We start from the raw sequence: 19,292 nt of genomic DNA, 5'->3' as shown, positions 1-19,292 counted from the left end.
CCTCCCATTCCCATTCCCATTCCCATTCCCATTCCCATTCCCAACCAACCATTTCGATCCTCTTCTATTTTACAAACCAGACCGCTCAGGCCATTGCTTCACAATTTAAAAATATATATTTGGATCAATTTTAACTCCATGTTTATCAATTATTTATATTCTATTTTTATATTCACTATTTTATTCAAATAATGTAAACAAAGAACCTCCAAAAGACACCTTATGAAAAAAGGAAACAAACTTGAGATTCACACATTCATTCTTTTTGTCCTGACTCTTCATTTTTTTATAGATAAATGTTAGTTGTTAATTTTTAGTAAATTTGTTCATTTGTTAGGATTTGAACCCTAACTCTTCACCCTACAAATCTCTTCATTCATCTTAGCTCACCAAGTATGGCTCTTAATAACATTAGTCTTATCTTTACTTGATTTACATGTTATTAGTCATTTTAATTTTTCTTATTCTAACGTTTATTACTTATTCATTTTTTTACTCCATTTTTTTTAATTTTGTTTTTCAGTTCATTTTAATAGGTAAATGTTAGTTGTTAGTAATTATTAATTAATTTATTCAGGTTTGAATCCTAGTCTTTCACTCTTCAATGCACTTTATTTCCCTTAACTTACATAGTGAACTACCCATTCCCTCTAATTTTGTCTTTTAGTGCTTTAAACATAACACTGAAAAGCCCCAAAAACTAATTTTTATATCGATTAATATAAATCTACATATATATATATATATGTTGATATTTAAATAGTTATATATCTTATATTATATTGTATTATATTATAATACATTATATTATATTATATGTTTTATAAAATATTATATATTATTTTATTTTATTGACCAAAACCGAATAGATATTTATAATATTAATTATTTAATATAACTTTTAATGCTCAATTCAAGCCAAAAAGTGATGTCAAGGTTATATATACACACACATATACATGTATATATATATATTAATATTTAAATTATTATAAGTTTTAGATTGAAAGTTTCATTCCCCGTACGGAAAACAATTTGTTAGAAGAAAATTATCCACTTAATTGATATATGAGATTTGAGGGGATTAGTCTCATAACTGTTAATTATGTAAATACTTGAGAAATCAATAAAAGTTTTAGATTAACCATTGCCGAATATATTTTAATATTAACTATTTATTTATACATTTGGCTCGTTTGGTGATTAAAATATAATAAGAGAAACATATGATAGAGATTTAGATATGGGCAAAATATGATAAGAGCATGATAGATTTTGATCTTATCTAGTGGTTGAGGTGGATAAGATAATGATGAGATATGACACAAACAATGAAATTATATAATATTTAATTAAAATGTCTTCAATTAATAATTTTAAAAGTTAATTAATATATTATTTTTTATTTTTATAAACGAGTCTATGTATTTTATGATTAACTGAAATAAGTAATTATATAAGTACATAAATAGGTTTAAGTAATTAATGATAAGAGAAAATTAATCCATGCTAACTATTAATAATATTTTAAAAAAACTATTAAAACATCAATATTAATAAGTGAACAATCTATATTGGTGTTAGTGAATAGTTAGTTTATAATTTTACTATCACGGTATATGTAATGAAAAAATATGAATTAGTCGAAAGTGATAAGGGAAAAAATACGTATTTTTATGTGAGTAAGACCAATATTTTCACCACTTATAAGCTAGTTCATTTTTAATTAACTTCATATAACTAAATCATTCTAACATTATAGTAAAACAAAAAGAATTGACAGTTAATAAAATCAATAAATTACAAATTATAAAAAAATTGAATCTCAAAAGAATTTGTATTGCGGTTAGGGTTACCAAAAAATGAATAAAAAAACTCATGCGTTAATAAGTTATAACCCAACTCCCTTTAAGGATAAAATTTACAAATAAGATAAAGGACATAGTTGCCTTATCCTATCATGCTGACACAACAAATAAATAATTGCAAGAAGATGTTATTGCATTATCCTACCCACCAAATGAACCCTTAATGTTTTTTTTTATAAATTGCACATCATGCATTAAGAAGAAGTAGTTGGCTCAGAAGCTGATACATCAAGCTAAACTAAAGAGAGGTAAGAGTTTTCATCCACATGGAACTTTATAGGCTTCAAAATGAAGCAAGTAGTTAGTCTCAAATTAGTATGCTTGAAGCAGGGGAAGCTGCAAGAGAAAGAGGCCATCTAAAGCAAAGGGCTTCAACTAAAACATGGTCAAAACAAAGTAGCCGCTGCAAGAACCTCACCATTGCAATCACATGCTATGAAGTCAAAACGGACAAGATTGTCTTAAAACATTGACGCATCAACATTAATCTTCACCACGCCTTAAGAGGCTTGAGACGGAAAATGATCGAGACGACTGAAAGATAAGCTATGACACCACTGTGGAAGGCCGCATGAGTAAAGCATAGTTGATGGCGCTACCAATTATGGAAAGCCCTCGAGAACCCTTAATGCTCGAGACTTTTCTATTTTTGTCTCACATAAGAAACTAATTATCACGTATTAGAAATATTTGTCATGTATGGAGGCCTATTTGTTTATATTAATTATTTAATTTTTTAAAACAAAAAAAAGAGAAAAAAAAGTTGAGGGAGCAAGTGTAATGCAAGAAATTTGCAATGAATAATTTAAATTGAGTCCTATCCTAATAATCGAGAGGCAAGGCAGACAGTGACAGTATAAAAACAAAGAAGGAGCGTTGTTGTTGTTTATTTTGTCCTGATTTGTTTGGAGAATTGACTGACGATTCGATTGCGTTTGTTGTCGTTTGACTGGCTTGGCTTGTTTGGTTTCCATGGCGCCGGCGATGAAGATCGTCTTCGGACTTCTCACATTCGTCACCGTCGGAATGATTATTGGTAAATAATATATATATATTTCCTCACTCTTTGCATTCACATTCATCACGATCTCCCAAACCTAATCATTCAATTAATTACAGGTGCTCTCTCTCAATTGGCATTCATACGAAAATTGGAACAAGACTCATATGGTAGGAAGTATAAAGCCACTTGCGCTCTTTTTCTTTGCTTTATATATATTATCAGTATCACATTCATTCATTCATACTCTGTCTGTTTAGGCACCGAGTCTCTGCCGTATAGAAGCTTGCGTGGCCTTGAGAGTAATGCTCATCTTCAGCTGCCCAGAGGTCAGTCATATATTTTTGTTTTGTTTCGATTACATTTACATTTACATTTACATTACAACAGCTGATCTCTATCCCTACAATCCAATTTCTTTATCATTTTCAGGTATTCCTTATTGGAATAATGACAAGGAAGCACAAATTTTACGCCTTGGATATGTATGTCTTTCAACCCTTCTCATATAACTGCTGCTTTTCATTCTTCAATTTTTTATGATTATTCTGCTCACATCCTCAATCTTTCGTTTAGGTCAAACCTCAAGTGCTTAGCTGGTCTCCGCGAATTATTTTACTGCATAACTTCCTCAGCCCAGAGGTATGTCCTTTCATCATGAGATTTACTTGTTAGCCACATATCAAATTTTCCTATGCAGCACTGAAAAAGCCACAAATCTAATACTGGCAGCTAACACTAGTTTAAAAATGTTCTGATGCTTAATAAAAACTTCTCAGGCGTGTACTCAAAATAATTTATCTTTACAGGAATGTGATTATCTAAGGGCTATAGCCCTCCCTCGCCTGCAAATTTCAACAGTAGTGGATACTAAGACTGGAAAGGTACATTTACAGTTTTATTTTCTGTTGGAAATTCATTTTTACTGGTCATGGCCATCAATAGATGTTATGATAGGAATAGATCTCATGAGGAGAGTCTAGAAGAGGAGAAATAGCAGAAAGTAGGGGATCATTACCCCTGATAGAGGCTGTTATTGTAACAAACTAGCTGGTAGTTGTTATGGTTAGTTAGTTGGTAGAATAGTTAGTTAAAGGGAGTAGGCCAGAGAATGAGTGAGGAGGGGCTATAAATAGTGGGGAGAGGGTAATAGGTAGGGCAATTGGTTGAACCAAGGTGTTTTGTGGAGAGTGTTATTTCTCGAATACCAGTAGGCATTGCACTCTTGTAGAGTGAGTTGTTTCAGTAGTAACCACTCCATTTGTGTGCTCTATCTGATCCAGTTTCTATCAACTGGCATCAGAGCTTCTATAAACCAAAGCACAGTTTTATTTTGAGGTCATTCAGATAATTTTGAGCTAATCATGAGAAAGTAGTAAAATTGATTTTGCCTCTTCCAACATGGTCAAGCAACTACAGTCAGATGTTTTCTGTACTGCATAAATAGACTAAAATGAAAATGAAATCCATATCAAAGAAAACATGGAGATGTAGCACACTAGTAGCAAGTGGGGTCATTTGCATTTATAAACATGTATTTCTTCACAAATCACGATGACATTTCTGTCTTCCACAGGGAATCAAGAGTGATGTCAGGACAAGCTCTGGTATGTTTTTGACTCCTGAAGAAAGAAAATACCCTATGGTACATGTAAGTTATCGAGTTTCGTTTCTCTTGGCTCTTTTGTGTTGTCTCTATGTTCAATTTGTCATCAAACCAGTGTTGAAAACCTGAACTGTACCAGCTGATTTGATAATAAAGTTAGACAGTTTTTTTGGCCTGACAAACACTAAGAATCCATTTTGCATAAAACGAGTCAGTTCAGGAAGAACCCTTGGTGGGTAGTTATTAGTGAGCTGTTTGATTTTTGAAACATTGTGCCACTGCCACACGCCCACACCTATGGTCCTTTAGGTAGTAATCACTGACAACCAGGCTCTTCATCTCTTCCCCTTCTCCTCAAGACCTCAAGTTTTATTTAAATACTACACTCTTAGGGGCGGTCCAAGCAGAAAATTAAAATTCCCCCCCTAAGAAATAAGACTCTCATCTCCTAAATATAGACCTCTCGTCTTATTTTAATTAATTTAAAAATTCTCATTATAATTTACTTTAATTGTTGGTATTTATTGGGTCAGCCCTAACTGTTTAAATGTACCTTCTTTCTGTAACATATCCTTCAAGAATTAGCAATAGAATCCTAGTTTTGAAAGGATTGAGATTCTAAATTACTTATTATTAATATGATAATTTAAACTTACAAATCAAAAGAAAATCCAACAAATCATATGCCTGAACCCCATTCCAGTTGATGTCAAAATTACTAAATCACCCTTAGGAATGAAGTTCAAAATTAAATAACAACTTGTTAAGGTTACCAACCCTTAATAATAGTGATCTAGTAACCTTGTAAGATAATGCAATCCACCAGAAAATAAAATAAAACCAAATCACTGAGTTGATTTGATATTTAAGTTCATGTTTTCTTGATGCTAGTGTGCCCTGCATCAATTAGTCATATTAAATTTGATTTAGTACGTGTGTGTTATCTTTTACTCAGTATCGTTGTAACAAATATATTTAGTTTCCTTGAAAACCTTAAATTAATGTTTTTGACCCAATTTGTTTTCATGATACGTTTATTATATTGTGGATAGCATTGTCTGTAAAGTCTGATAAAATATGTTCACCTTACTCATCTAGGCCATTGAAAAAAGAATTTCTGTCTATTCACAAGTACCAATTGAAAATGGAGAGCTTATGCAAGTCCTTAGGTGAGGATATGACTTATTCCTTTATGTTAACAAGATGAGTTTTGCTAGCACCAAGGTTAACATCTGCAGCAGTACAGGTATGAGAAGAATCAGTACTACAAACCTCATCATGACTATTTTGCTGATACTGTAAGTTGTATTCCTCTCTTTGCTATTTCTTTATATAGTAAGCTTGAGAATTGCCTTAGTGTCTTCCATGTAACTATCTGCGACCCTCTGTGCCTTTCTTTTTCGAGACAGTTCAACTTGAAGCGTGGTGGGCAGCGAATAGCTACAATGCTTATGTATTTAAGTGACAATGTTGAGGGAGGAGAAACATATTTCCCAAATGTAAACTCTCTTGACTTCTGAAATATTTCATTTAGCATTTTTTGGTAGTTGCTGTAGATATAGTTCTGAAACATATGAGTAGCCTAAATCTGAAGCAAATATTAAGTAGCAGGATGATGCCCAAATTTTGTGTGGATCATAACCCGGGGTTCTAACTTTAACAAGAGAATTGTATTATTTTGTTGTCTAACAAAAGATATGTCTATTTTGTTTTTCATTTTACATAGTTCATTTAACTATCAAAATTGAGTTGTATGTCCCCTATCTTCATTCAAATTTGTATTCAGCATCTCTCTTATTGATGTTAATATTTAGTTAAATTTTGATTATGTTCGCTGCTCATACTAGTCATGTACATATGTTACTCTTAGGATCTGTCTTTCTGAATTAAGATATTTATAGGCTCTATTAGGATTTACCAGCGCTCAATTTGTATTAGTCTGGTATTCGCTATCTATGATGTGGCATATGTGCTAGTATTATCTAACCATCTAGTTGGACTTTTTGACTGTACTGAAGGCTGCTACTGATAATGTGCAATGCCTTTCAGATTGGTTCAGGTCAATGTAGCTGTGGTGGGAAAACTGTCGAAGGGCTATCTGTGAAACCAACTAAAGGAAATGCAGTGCTTTTCTGGAGTATGGTTAGTATAATTTTGCTTTTTAAGTACATCATTCGTTGAAATTTTGAAATAGTAGCAGCAACTTTCTGAATTGTTCTAGTACTTTTTTATGCTTTTAAGATTGTACCTTTAAGCCCAATATAGAATATGTATTTGTTGGGCTAAATGCAAGTACACGGGTTGCGTATCGTTTTCCAATAGATTGATGAAGAAATAGTGATATATTAAAAAAAAAAAGTACACAGATTGTGGATAGTATAATGTTGGAGTATTAAATCATGGAAAGCTATAATTGTTTGTGCTATGCATTTTTCAAACGCTACCTTTACATGTCGCCAAATGATTAACTTTTTCATGTCTGGTTGGTGTTCTCAGGGGCTGGATGGACAGTCAGATCCCCTTAGTGTGCATGGAGGATGTGAGGTACTTGCTGGGGAGAAGTGGTCAGCTACAAAGTGGATGAGGCAGAAAGCTCACCAATGATTTTGGTGCAACTCCAGAAAAGTGCTCGTAGATAGATCATGAGTTAATTTACATAAATTAGACTGAACCTATACTAATTGAATATTATAAAATAAGTCCAAATAAAATTTTCCAAATGTGCTCGTTCATTAGGATGGTCAATATACTTTACTCTTTTTTTTTACTTCATTTATACTGTTAAATATCTGATTGAAAAACTTCAAATTACCCAAAAACTTCTACGTACAGTGTTTTTTTTTTCTAAGATCCTAGGTACAATGTTACGCCAACGACAATAAACTAAACATGTGCCTTAAAAATTATTTCCAAAGCATTTTAAACGCATTTCGACTTTTGAGTGCATTTAAAGTACCTATATAACGTTTTTAATGTAAAATATATTAATTGACAAGTCACAATTCATTGGTTGGGAGAGGAAATGAAACACCATTTGTGGCCGAGGGTCTCGATCCAGAAAATGATGTCATCATTTTATCATAGAAGATAAAGTTAGTAAGAAATGAACAAAGTTATAGAATAGTGAAGGATGAATTAACTTGAATTTTGAATCCTCGAATTCAAAATTTGAAATATTCCAAATACTTTGAGCTACAAACACTTCAAGTATACAAAACCGACGTCATTTAAAGATAACTAGTATGGCAATCGCAATAATAAACTAATTGCAAGAATACACGCCTAAAACAAGGCACTGCAGGTGTGGTTAACTGTTGTACATTACTTATCAGGAACAGGAAGTCCTTTTTTGCCTTTTGAACGAGCAGCCAGCTGGTATGGACCATAGAGACAAATGCGCAGATTACCCTTGATCATTGGTTCATAAAAATAATTCTTGAACAGGTCCCAGAATTCATCTCTGCATATCATGTCAATCAATCAGGTTAAGCTTCATGTAAATGGGGATTTCAATATAATCCATGAGCTTCTTAATTTCTGTCAAGTACTCAAGTTATAAGAGAGATGATGGGTAATGTTGTTTAAGAATTATATATGATAGACAGGGGCGAAGATAGATAATCAAACCTGACTTGTGGAAGGGAGAATAAAGAATAGCCCTTTACATCCGGATGCATGTCAAGCACAAGTACTTGTAACCTTGAAAGGCCTAACGCCTCAATGTCAATAAGCTTCTTTATCCTGAAATTGATCAGGAGTAATACTGTATAATTATAAGAACGTTTTACATGACAGAGATTTAACAATGTAAATGATTTAGTAATCGAAGAAATGAAAAGAATGATTTTATTCTATGATGGTTGAAGAGAAAACAACATATTTTTCTTCAATGAAAGAATTGAGATGACCAACCTGCTTGGTGTGCCGCTAGCAATGTTAACACGGTTTTTTAACAAAGCAATCTGCGTTGACCATAAAGCAATGTCAATTGACAATGTTTTCATGAATGATCACAAACTCTTACATCATGTAAAAAAATGGAAAAAAAAAGAGAAGTCACGCCCTTGTCAGAACAATACATTTATGATTTCCATATGCAGAAGAAAACTCAAAATTATTTTTCTTTCTTAGTTTCCAAGGAGAAGTGGGATTGGAACTTTATTACAACTAGAAACAAGATTCCTAAATGATCTGAAAGACAGCAATGGCACCCACAAGGATTCCATAAGCAGCACATAAAAAAACAAATTTGCTTGTTCATCAAAGTTGGGATGTTAAACTGAAGCTTCAAGGAAAGTGATATTTAGAGCATTTGTTGACTACTAGACTAGAGCACAAGGCACCTAACCCAACTAATGATACCAGAGTTAAATAAGTTTTATGGAATGAGATTCTGAAGAAATGTAGCAGTAGAGTTCAGCCTTTAATCATGTTATCTTGCTCATAAAATTAGAAAATTAATTCAACAATATGTCATGTAGATAACAATGTCACTTAGTCCAATTACTAACCAGATTTAAGCTAATAGTAATACATACATACATACATTAAAATTAAAAAAAAAAAAAAAAAAAAAACCTGTTGTTCAACTTTGATATGCTTTGAGAATAACTTGACAGGTTGACATTCTTTTGTCATAGAACGAAAGCCCCTGCATAACACATAACACAGCACAAGAATGAATGGAATGAATTGATTACATTTAGAAATTATTAGAATTAGAATAAAAGGAAAGGAAAGTACCTTAAAAGGTGTATGGATCTTAAGGCAGAGGAAGTGAGGATAAGAAGGGCGGGGCTACCAGCAGGGATGTTAGCATGAGAAACAGAATCACAGAGCAGGTGTTTCCATGAAGCCCCAAAAGCTGCTTTGATAGTATTGGCCAATTGTGTAACATCATCAGAATGATGTTGTCGTTCCAAAATGCATCTATCTGCGGTGAGGGATTCCAACTCCAGAGAAGAAAGTTGAACACCCTTGGCGGCCTGAAATTGATCCACCAAAAAACGCAATTGCTCCTCCGACGAAGAAGAAATAGAACCTCCTTCTCCTTCATTTGCCACCTTTTCCTTTTCCTTCTTTTTCGTTTTCATTCCTCTATCATCATTGTTGTTGTTATTTCGCTTTCTCTTCTCACTCGCCATTCTCTCTTTCTTCTTCTTCACTCACCTCGCCGGCGCCGCTGCACTGTAATGTAAAGTGTAAACACACACGGCACCCACGCACCCTAGTCACTAGTCAGCCCTGCGCGCCTTCAAACCAACGGGTTGGGCCTTCAACCAAGCCCATTAACAACAAATATAATATAATAGGCTACTTCTTCATTTTTTAATTACTTTTTCTCAATAATTAATAAAATAATGGTGCCCACTAGGGTTGATAAGTTTCAAACTGGTCCACCGGTTGACCAAGGGTCATAATAGTAATTTACAAATAAAAATATATAAAAAGAATAAATTATAAAAAAAAAACCCTCTCTTCTCAATCTTAACTCTTTCAGTTTCCCTAACCATAGGCCACCACCTCAAACCCCTCCCCACCTCAACACCTTTGTTTCCCCCAACTCCAACCCACAACTCCATCTCAACCTGAACCATAGACCCTGATAACCAAAATGGCTATCAGTTTCAAGTTGCAATTTTTCTGGGTCTATTCCTTCTTCACTTGAAAATCTCACACATACCTTAAATACAACAATTTTAGAGAAGACATCTATGCATCTTTGACAAAGCTCACACAACTGGAGAGAGGGTTAAGAAATTCAGCAGGTAGCTTCATCCTACCAGTACCAACACGACCCAAATGCTCATGAGGACTTGACCCAAATTTTGTCAATTGTGCAATTTCATGATCAAGATCACTTGTCCCTTCTCCAGCTACACGAGATTCATTGTTGCTGCTACCATCCCCATAGTTACCTATATCTTTGTGTGACAGACTCATAATTTATTCTTAGCTTCTTGCATTCTCTATATTCTACAAACAGCATCAACTCTAAGAAATTCAGAACTAAAGGAATTTTCAATCATAAACACACAAGAATATGCAAATAATATTGACAAATTAAACTGTTCCAAACCTAAAAATTAGCATCTAAACTAGTAATACTAGCACTCAGTGAACCAAAACCTTTTTTCAAGTTTGGCACTTTTCAACAGGGTGAGTAAGAAAATGAGGAAAACAAATCAATTCAACATAAAGAAACAAACTTTAGTCCAATTCTGAGAATTACAAGAAAAATTAATATCTGGGTAGCAAATGAAACTCAATTTCCATCTTGGAACCTTACCAATTTAGCTTACTTGGACCTTCAAGGGAATAATCTTAGAGGTGAAATCCCAGACTCTATATTCAAGCTAGAGAACCTGGAACTTCTGAATCTGGACAATAACTTCAACTTCTCAAAAAAACAACAACAAGAAAACCAAAAACCCACAAATCCCTAATAGCCCCATTGCAATCCCAAACTGCCCTGAAGCAAACATGAACCTCGTTCCACCTCTGGAACCCACCACGCTACCACGAACGAAGCTTCTTGACCACAAACCCAAATTGAACCAGAACACCACTCCGTTGAGAAACCCAGCCAAAATTGCTGCTAACTATTGAAGCCCCATCGCAGATCCGTCGTTGTTAGTGTTTGTGTTACTGTTGTTTTCTGATCTGCAACTGTGAAGCCATCGGAGGCGACCGGAGGCGGAGGCAGCCACATCGGGGTCGGGTTCGCGGGGGAGGAGGTGGAGTATGGGCTGAGGCTCCGGCGGAAGGTGGTGGTTGTGGCGGAGAGCAGACCAATGAGAAAGGGGGAAGAAGATGGGTCAATTTACCCTATTGCCCTTTTATCATCCATTAAATCCTAACCATCCAATAAAAGAATATTTCAAGATTCTCAGATCTAACGACATATGATAATGGTCCACCGGTGGACCAGTTTGAAACTTGTCCACCTTAGACCATGTACAATGGTCTCAACAATTTACCCCCTCTCAACACCACTTTTTCTCTTCCCAACACTCCACATCATCTTCTCTCTCCAATTCAACAAACTCTCAACAATTACCCACTCCAATGGTTTTCATTCAACACCATACCCCACCACTCACCCTACCCCACCACTTTTTTATTTCATATTTTTATTTAATTTTATATTTTTTTTTATTATTTACATAAAATTAAAATTATTATTTTAAATTAAATTAAAACAATAAACACTTAAAAATTTAAATTTTTTTTTAAATATAGACAATAATTTATTTTATTTCCTTAACTTAAAAATGGAAGACGACAAACTAAGCACACAATAATTTATTTTATTTTCTTAACTTAAAATGCAAGACAACAAACTAAGCACACAACACACAAATAACGTAATTAGTACGATACAAATCATCTTCAATCACGAAGCATTTGCAAACTTTGTCCATATGTGCTTCACTAGATCTGCTTGCAGTTCGTGATGAACATTCGAATCACGCAACTCGGATCTAGCACCCGCACATGATTTGCAAAAGCGGGTAACACCTCGGTCGAGTATGGTTGCAGTGTACTAGATCCACCTTCCCCAGATTGCTCAAAATCGGTCCAACGTTGAGCATATGAATCTCGTTTATCCTCAACAATCATATTATGTAATATGATGCATGACCTCATAATGATACCCAAATCAGCTATGTCCCACAAACGAGCTGGTTCACGGATGATTTTAAAACGAGCTTGAAGCACTCCAAATGCACGTTCGATGTCCTTCTGACATCCCTCCTGAACTTGTGCAAACAACTTATCGGGTTCACTTTGAGGAAGTCTAATCGATTTGACGAAAGTTGGATAAGAAGGGTAGATACCATCAGCTAGATAGTATGCCATATTATAGGGACGTTGATTCACAAAGAAATTCACAGTTGGAGCCTTTCCCTGTTCCACGTCATCAAACACTGGTGACCGATCTAGAACGTTTATGTCGTTCAACGTTCCCAGACATCCAAAAAAGGCATGCCAGATCCATAGATCATGAGATGCAACTGCTTCAAGAATAACCGTTGTGGTTCCCTTATCCCCTCTAGTAAATTGACATTCCCATGCTTTAGGACAATTTTTCCACTCCCAGTGCATGCAGTCAATACTCCCAATCATGCCTAGGAACCCCACGCATTTCACTAACATGTAGTATTTTTTGGAGGTCATCTTCGGTTGGTGCTCTAAGGTACTCTTGCTCATACAATCGTATGATTCCGTTACAGAATCTACGTAAACACTCCAGTGCTGTAGTACCTCCTATTTTGATGTACTCATCGACTGCATCTGCTGCCACACCATATGCTAACATTCGCATTGCTGTGGTACATTTTGCTAAGGGTGATATACCATCTTTATTGGCTGCATCAACTCGCTGGGTGAAGTAGTTATCACTACTTGAAAGGTCCGCAACGATTCGAAGGAAAACATGTTTTTGCATCCGGTACCGACGACGAAACATTGCATCGTCATATGTAGGCTCATTGGCAAAGTAGTCGTCAATTAGCCTTTGGTTTGCCGCTGCATGATCTCTATTGACATATTTTCTGCTACGAGGTGCCCTATCTTCCAATATTTTGTTTCGACGCTCCCTAACTCGGTTGAGTATATAAGCTTCTTCAAGTTCATAATTTTGAAGGTATGTTGCCATATCAAAAGGATTTTGAACTGGATTTTCAAAAGGATCCATTTGTTTGGAAATTGGAAGAGATTTGAGATATTGGTTGTTGTGATTTTCACAAGAATTCGAAGTAGATTGGAAGAGATTTGAGATATTGGTACATCAATGGATCTATGAATCCATATATATAAGTACATTGAATGGTGGACACTGGCGGATTCGAAATAAGTTATCAACTAGAGTTAATAGTCGGAAAAGGACAAGATTCGAATTGAGTGGAACATATTCAAACACAATAACCCGTACATTAAAGCCAAACACTACAGACTTGACACCACTGACAAATTATTAAAGCAAACACTACAGACTTGACACCACCGGCGGATTCGAAATAAGTTATCAACTAGAGTTAATAATCGAAAAAGGACAAGATTCGAATTGAGTGGAACATATTCAAACACAATAACCCATACATTAAAGCCAAACACTACAGACTTGACACCACTGACAAATTATTAAAGCAAACACTACAGACTTGACACCACTGACAAGTTATTAAAGCAAACACTACAAACTTGACACCACTGACAAATTTGACCGAATACAGACAAATACTCGATTGAAATTAATTCCCAAATAGCTCTTGGGACAACTTCTTCAACAGCTCTTTCTTATGGTCATTGAGGTTCTCTTCGGAAGTTAGCCTTAGATACAAATTGGTTTTCATCAATTGGTTAGTCTTTTCTTGCACCGATGCTATCTTCTCCAATCGTACAAGCTCTTTCTCCTTGAAATTTTGGTATTCACCCCAACCCCAACCTTTGTCCTCCTCCAAGGGAGCTTCTCTACTTTTCTTTTTATTCTTTCTTTTAGTTGCCTCCCTACCGATTGGACGAGGAATTGATCCTATAGAGGTTGAGCCACATGCATCACTGTCGTGAGATCTCTTAGATCCACTACTTGCTGAGCCACTATTTCCTCCTACTTGACTACAAAAACGTGGCAGATCACGGAGTTGTATCCATTCTTCCATCAAAGTAAATTGAACATTCTTCCCACAGACGAATAATTCCCGCGCTTTTGCCAAAACATCATTATCCGACCAACCGCTTGCTTGTTGACGCTTAGCGGCATCATAAGCGCCAATCCATTTACCCAGTATTTTGTTCATATAATTCCAGCGGTTTCGGCATGCAATTCCATCACGCAGAGGATCGAATGAGCAATGCTCATTACAATACTCAGCAATATCTCTCCAAAATGTTTCTCCTTTCTGGTTTTTCCCCACAACACTGCTTGTTCCACAGTTAATCCACCCACTAATTAGCACCAAATTTTGTGCAGTGCTCCATGCTGGTGAGTGGGTTTTCTTGCTCTTAGGAATTATATCCTCTTGATTTGGAGTGAATTGATTAGCAGCTGTCATGCCACAAAGAGTCATTTGTGTTGAAAATTCAGGTGCATCAACACTTGGAAAATTTTCATTCACCATTGCCATATAACCACTAGACGGGGGTGTTTGAGATGGATATCTCATAGAGGGATGAAAGGATGACTGGTTGGAATTTGGTGCAAAATTGTTGGGATTTTGAGGACGTGGGTAGGAAAACTGACTTGAATCTTGATAATTGTTGGGATTTTGAGGATGTGGGTAGGAAAATTGATTTGGATCTTCATAATTGTTGCGATTTTGAGGACGTGGGTATGAAAATTGATTTGGATCTTCATAATTGTTGGGATGTTGAGAACGTTGGTTGAAATATTGATTTGAATCTTGATAATCGTTGAGATTTTGATGACGTTGGTTGGGAAAATGATTTGGATCTGGATAATTGTTGGGATTTTGGTAGTTATTTGGGTAGTTAGAAGAATTCTGGGTGTTGTAATGGTTATTGTTGGGATCCATTTCAAAACAAAGGCTAATAGAAAGATAATAAGATGGTGAGAGAGATAATAAGATGGTGAAAAACTTGGTTTTTTTTTTTTGTGTCCAAATCAAACGAATCAAGTCTCTATTTATAGAGAAAAAATCATGAATTTTGGTATAATTTTTTTTTTCAGAAAATATTTTCTTTTGATGAAATAATTGAGTTCAAAAGATAAGGGTAAAAGAAATCCGGCGAGCCAATCAGATTGTGACACGTGTCGCTGCCTAAAAAAAACACTCTCTCTCCTGAGACGAGACAAGACACGCGCCTGTCGGTGGCCACTGGCCTCGCGCCACGTGGCACACCACAGGTCTCCCAACAATGTTGAAAATCTTCAACATTTCTCCCCTCTCTCTCCCCTCCACATCACCCTCAACAATCTTCAACAACCATTAAAACCTCTCAACAATCTTCAACAATAATTTTTAACAACCATTGTAAATGGTCTTAGTAGGCACCTAAAATAATAAGATGAGAGTTGAGAGGGATGAAGAGAAGGCAAGCCGCCAGTTGTGAAAGTGAAAAAGGACACGTGATAGAATATAGATGGATGCAAGTGGTATGATATGATGATCACGAGCGCACTTCCACTAGATAGCAGATAGCAGCGCGCGTTAACCATAACCAGTGGGAGTGGAGTAGAGTACTATATTCATTTCATCTTGCAAGTGGCTCTATTCTATTCTTGCCTGCCTGCCTGCAATTGGCATCTTCCTTTCCTTTTTTTCTAATTCTAATCTAATAGTAATAGTAATAGTAATAGTAATCTCCCCCACTGGCACTACCCAACTTGCTTCCTTCCTTTACTTTCATTATTATATTATATATTATATATTATTCATTTATCCGAATCCGACCACTTGTGTTTCTATTTCCATTTCCATCTCGCTCTCATTCAATCCATTTCCAATTCCAAATCCAAATCCAATTCAATGTATCCTCATCATTCCTCTTCTTCTTCCTCCTCCTCCTCCTCCCAGACAGGCACTGGCTTGACCCGCTACGGCTCCGCACCAAGCTCTCTCCTCAACAGCACCGTCGAGGCTGTCTTAGCAGCAGGTGGATCGCGTCTTCTTCCCCCCGGGGGTGGGGGTGGGGCCCAAGCTCACTACTACTCTTCCTCCGGGGACTCTTCTTCCGATACAACCTGCAAAGAGCATAACATCAGATCTTCTCCTACTTCATACCACCATGACGCCTTTCTTAATTCTGCTGGATCCGCCTCCTTGCTCCGTCAGAAGAGCTCTCCCGCCGGCTTCCTCTCTCACAATCACAATCACAATCACAATCACAATCACAATCACAATTCCAATCTCAATGGTGAGTCAGTACTATCTAATCTAATCTATTCATTTATTGCTACTATATCATTCATTCATTCATTCATTCTTGTTCTTGGCAGCAGCAGGGTTCACCATCACCAGGGGAAGCTCACATTCTCATTCTCATTCTCAATCTCAAGGAGGAGGAGGAGGATCGAGGTTGAAATCTGAATTGAGCTTCACGGCACAAGGCCAAGAATGTCTCTCTCGGATATCCGAAAATCTTGTTGTTGATGCCTCCACCTCTTATGGGACCCAACACCAGCCCTGGGGGGGTCGGGGTCAAGATGGGGATAATTCCATCGTCTTTTCTGCTCCTCCTAAGCGTTCCAAAACTAACGATCCTGATTTTCTCACCGCCCTCGATTCTCAGGTACCTTCTAACTTCAACTATATATTATCGCTTAACTTCATTCATTATTATGCAGTATGTAAAATGATGTATGTATTGTATTGTATTGTATTGTATTGTATTGTTCAGTTTAGTATGCCTCAGACAACTCTGGAAATGGCAGCCGTCGAGAACATGTTGCACATTCCTCAAGATTCCGTCCCTTGTAAAATCCGTGCTAAACGAGGCTGCGCTACTCATCCCCGCAGTATTGCTGAACGGGTCACTTTCTTAATCTCACTATATAGCCTTTATATTATATTAACTGTCATTTCTCATACACCAGAACCAGACTACCCTCACTCTCAACTCAAACATAATGAAATGGCTGGCACCAACATCCATCAAATAGGAAATTGTATTACACCTCCACTACACACGATGCTTCTTAGAAAAAGATCCTTGGAAGATCTGTTGCTATTTTCCTCGTCAAATGAGGACATACATTGACAACCCCTACTTCATCTCAATTGGCATAAATTTAGATGTGAATATAAAAGGAATACACATACCTTATTAGGGAGAAAGCCTTCCCACTCCGGCTCTGTCCAATCTTTGCCAACTAAAGGCATCAACTAGGAATTCATGAGAGGATCAAAACTTATATCAGGGAGGAATTAGGAAGAGCGTTTAGTCGTGTTTGCCTGCTGAGAAATAGCTGGAAAAGAGAAAGAAAATGTTTCTTTTGTCTACTTCTCTTTGTGGGATAGAATAAATTTCTATCAAAAAGTTAAATAAATTCAGTTTAGGCTGACCCATGTTGGCCCTAGCCATAACCCACATCATTTAAGATTTGTGGTTAGGATTCAAAAATCCACTGGTTAGAGGGGCCAAATGGGATGGGTCTAACTTAATTGTTTTATATCTTATGATCTTATCTGTTCATATTTCTCTGGTTTCATATGGATTGTATATTAATCAAAATCCATGAACAATGATTCTCAATTTTTTTCATATATATATATATACAGGAGAGAAGAACTAGAATAAGTGGGAAGTTGAAAAAATTACAGGACCTTGTACCTAATATGGATAAGGTATTGGTACTTTCTTCTTTAGCTGTTCTATTTGGGCCTGCTAACATTCTTTAGTTAACAATAGGTTTGGTACTTATGTTTTGTCATCAGCAGTAAGTTTCCAATGCATTGTCAATACTGTTTAATTTCCTGTTCTAAGGACTACCGGGATACATTCTGCTGCCTATCAGTTATGATTACCTTTAGGATCAAATTATGATGAAACTCCATAACTACAAGTCCTTGTTTAAATTACTAAAGCTTGAATTGGCATTGAACCTCTCATATAAACACTGAGGTGTAAGATGAAGCTCAGAAAAGACAAGCTCCATGCTTTCTCGGCAATGAATTTCAATTTTTTCATGCTCAATCTTGCTTTAGCTTGAAGCATTATTTGGAATTAGAATTTTGCTTTTACTTCCGCTCTCCTGGTTCATTTCTCTTAAGTAAGATTTATGTTCAAGAGTTTCCATTTTAACCTATACTAAGTTACATCAGTTTATAGTTACAAAATAGGTATATGGCTCATGCCACTAGAGCATTTACAAATCCCTTCTATAAATGAGTATGAACTATGAATGTATATTAGATTTAATTGGGTAAAGAGTGATAATATTATGTCGAAAGAGTGAGTAAATAATATATATTATTGGTGGCTTAATGTTGTTTCAAAATGTCATTGTAGCAAACAAGTTATGCAGACATGCTGGATTTGGCCGTTCAACATATTAAAGGTCTTCAAGGTCAAGTTCAGGTGTGTAGAAGTACCTTAGCATTTAGTGTGTAGAATAGCTTTGATTCCCAAATAAAAAAAAATGCTACACATGAATGCGGTATTCTTAAAATTAAAAATTGGTTATCGGTAACTTTTAGTAAAGCTGGTATGCAATTTGTGATTTTATGAAATTTTCACATCTTTAAGAATAAGGATTACAAATTATAAATTGAAGCATTAGTTAATTGTTAATACCTCTGTTGATGTTGATTACATTATCTTTTCACCCTCTTTCAGAAGCTTCATACCGAACTTGAGAATTGCACCTGCGGATGCAAACAAAGCACATAACTTATTTAGTTTTACGGGATTCTATGGCAATCCGCATAGAAGTCAAGGTTTTGATGGCAAAGTAGGGAACTGCTTATGTATCAATTCTACTACAGCTGTACAGTGTACGTTGTAATCTACCTGTGGTAGTCTAGAAAAAAGTCGAGGTTGATTTTCTGTTGACCTTAATTTGTATTCTTGTTTGGGTATATCTGATACGATGAATAATACAATTAACCTTTATGGAATGTGAAGAATGAAAGAAAGAGTGGGATGAGTAAGAATAAAATGATAAATCCTGTTCCAAGTTTGATTCAATGAAAATTGGTACTAGTAATAAATCATAAAAGTTACCGACAATGAATAAGTATTTACCTTAATTTTACAGGTATAATAAGTACGAGTATTGGTACTATAAATTCAATTCTATCCATATTCACACAAAATAATTATCATATTTGATTGTTGAATAATTTCTGAGCTA

The 19,292-nt window shown here is 35.7% G+C and overlaps 3 protein-coding genes and 1 pseudogene across 5 annotated transcripts; 2 read left to right on the top strand and 2 right to left on the bottom strand.

The window, feature by feature from the left end:
- The first annotated feature begins 2,714 nt into the window (after positions 1 to 2,714).
- Positions 2,715 to 7,206, top strand: LOC130721337 (prolyl 4-hydroxylase 1). The gene is made up of 12 exons (XM_057572114.1): positions 2,715 to 2,904; positions 2,988 to 3,038; positions 3,129 to 3,197; positions 3,301 to 3,353; positions 3,445 to 3,510; positions 3,678 to 3,752; positions 4,445 to 4,519; positions 5,573 to 5,643; positions 5,721 to 5,772; positions 5,884 to 5,973; positions 6,524 to 6,616; positions 6,971 to 7,206. The coding sequence occupies exons 1-12, from the start codon at positions 2,841 to 2,843 to the stop codon at positions 7,076 to 7,078; spliced, it is 867 nt and encodes a 288-aa protein (XP_057428097.1). The 5' UTR covers positions 2,715 to 2,840; the 3' UTR covers positions 7,079 to 7,206.
- A 381-nt stretch (positions 7,207 to 7,587) lies between these two features.
- LOC130721338 (uncharacterized) lies at positions 7,588 to 9,885 on the bottom strand. The gene is made up of 5 exons (XM_057572116.1): positions 9,218 to 9,885; positions 9,053 to 9,125; positions 8,387 to 8,436; positions 8,102 to 8,215; positions 7,588 to 7,934 (listed from the first exon to the last, which is right to left on the bottom strand). The coding sequence occupies exons 1-5, from the start codon at positions 9,616 to 9,618 to the stop codon at positions 7,796 to 7,798; spliced, it is 777 nt and encodes a 258-aa protein (XP_057428099.1). The 5' UTR covers positions 9,619 to 9,885; the 3' UTR covers positions 7,588 to 7,795.
- A 1,928-nt stretch (positions 9,886 to 11,813) lies between these two features.
- LOC130720448 (uncharacterized) lies at positions 11,814 to 14,643 on the bottom strand (annotated as a pseudogene).
- Positions 14,644 to 15,892: 1,249 nt separating this feature from the next.
- Positions 15,893 to 19,132, top strand: LOC130721320 (transcription factor bHLH128-like). 3 transcript variants are annotated; one of them, XM_057572090.1, is made up of 6 exons: positions 15,893 to 16,354; positions 16,443 to 16,729; positions 16,838 to 16,969; positions 17,719 to 17,784; positions 18,449 to 18,517; positions 18,776 to 19,132. In XM_057572090.1, exons 1-6 carry the CDS (start codon positions 15,967 to 15,969, stop codon positions 18,827 to 18,829), a joined length of 996 nt encoding a protein of 331 aa, XP_057428073.1. In that variant the 5' UTR covers positions 15,893 to 15,966; the 3' UTR covers positions 18,830 to 19,132. The 3 variants fall into 3 exon arrangements, with proteins under 3 accessions (XP_057428073.1, XP_057428071.1, XP_057428072.1); XM_057572088.1 differs by having other exon boundaries at positions 16,437 to 16,729; XM_057572089.1 differs by having other exon boundaries at positions 15,894 to 16,354; positions 16,440 to 16,729.
- The last annotated feature ends 160 nt before the right edge of the window (positions 19,133 to 19,292 follow it).

Source organism: Lotus japonicus, chromosome 5, assembly GCF_012489685.1.
Source record: "Lotus japonicus ecotype B-129 chromosome 5, LjGifu_v1.2".
Taxonomy (NCBI): Eukaryota; Viridiplantae; Streptophyta; class Magnoliopsida; order Fabales; family Fabaceae; genus Lotus; species Lotus japonicus.
This window is presented reverse-complemented; position numbering and strand designations above follow the sequence as displayed.

Coding starts and splice junctions, on each gene's coding strand:
- LOC130721320 (XM_057572088.1), top strand. CDS start 15,967: ATGTATCCTCATCATTCCTCTTCTTCTTCCTCCTCCTCCTCCTCCCAG. Junction 16,355..16,436: donor TCACAATTCCAATCTCAATG/GTGAGTCAGTAC, acceptor TGTTCTTGGCAG/CAGCAGGGTTCACCATCACC. Junction 16,970..17,718: donor CCCGCAGTATTGCTGAACGG/GTCACTTTCTTA, acceptor ATATATATACAG/GAGAGAAGAACTAGAATAAG.
- LOC130721338 (XM_057572116.1), bottom strand. CDS start 9,618: ATGGCGAGTGAGAAGAGAAAGCGAAATAACAACAACAATGATGATAGA. Junction 8,437..9,052: donor ATATCAAAGTTGAACAACAG/GTTTTTTTTTTT, acceptor TGGTCAACGCAG/ATTGCTTTGTTAAAAAACCG. Junction 8,216..8,386: donor GCTAGCGGCACACCAAGCAG/GTTGGTCATCTC, acceptor GATCAATTTCAG/GATAAAGAAGCTTATTGACA.
- LOC130721337 (XM_057572114.1), top strand. CDS start 2,841: ATGGCGCCGGCGATGAAGATCGTCTTCGGACTTCTCACATTCGTCACC. Junction 3,198..3,300: donor TCATCTTCAGCTGCCCAGAG/GTCAGTCATATA, acceptor TATCATTTTCAG/GTATTCCTTATTGGAATAAT. Junction 5,773..5,883: donor ATGACTATTTTGCTGATACT/GTAAGTTGTATT, acceptor TTTTCGAGACAG/TTCAACTTGAAGCGTGGTGG.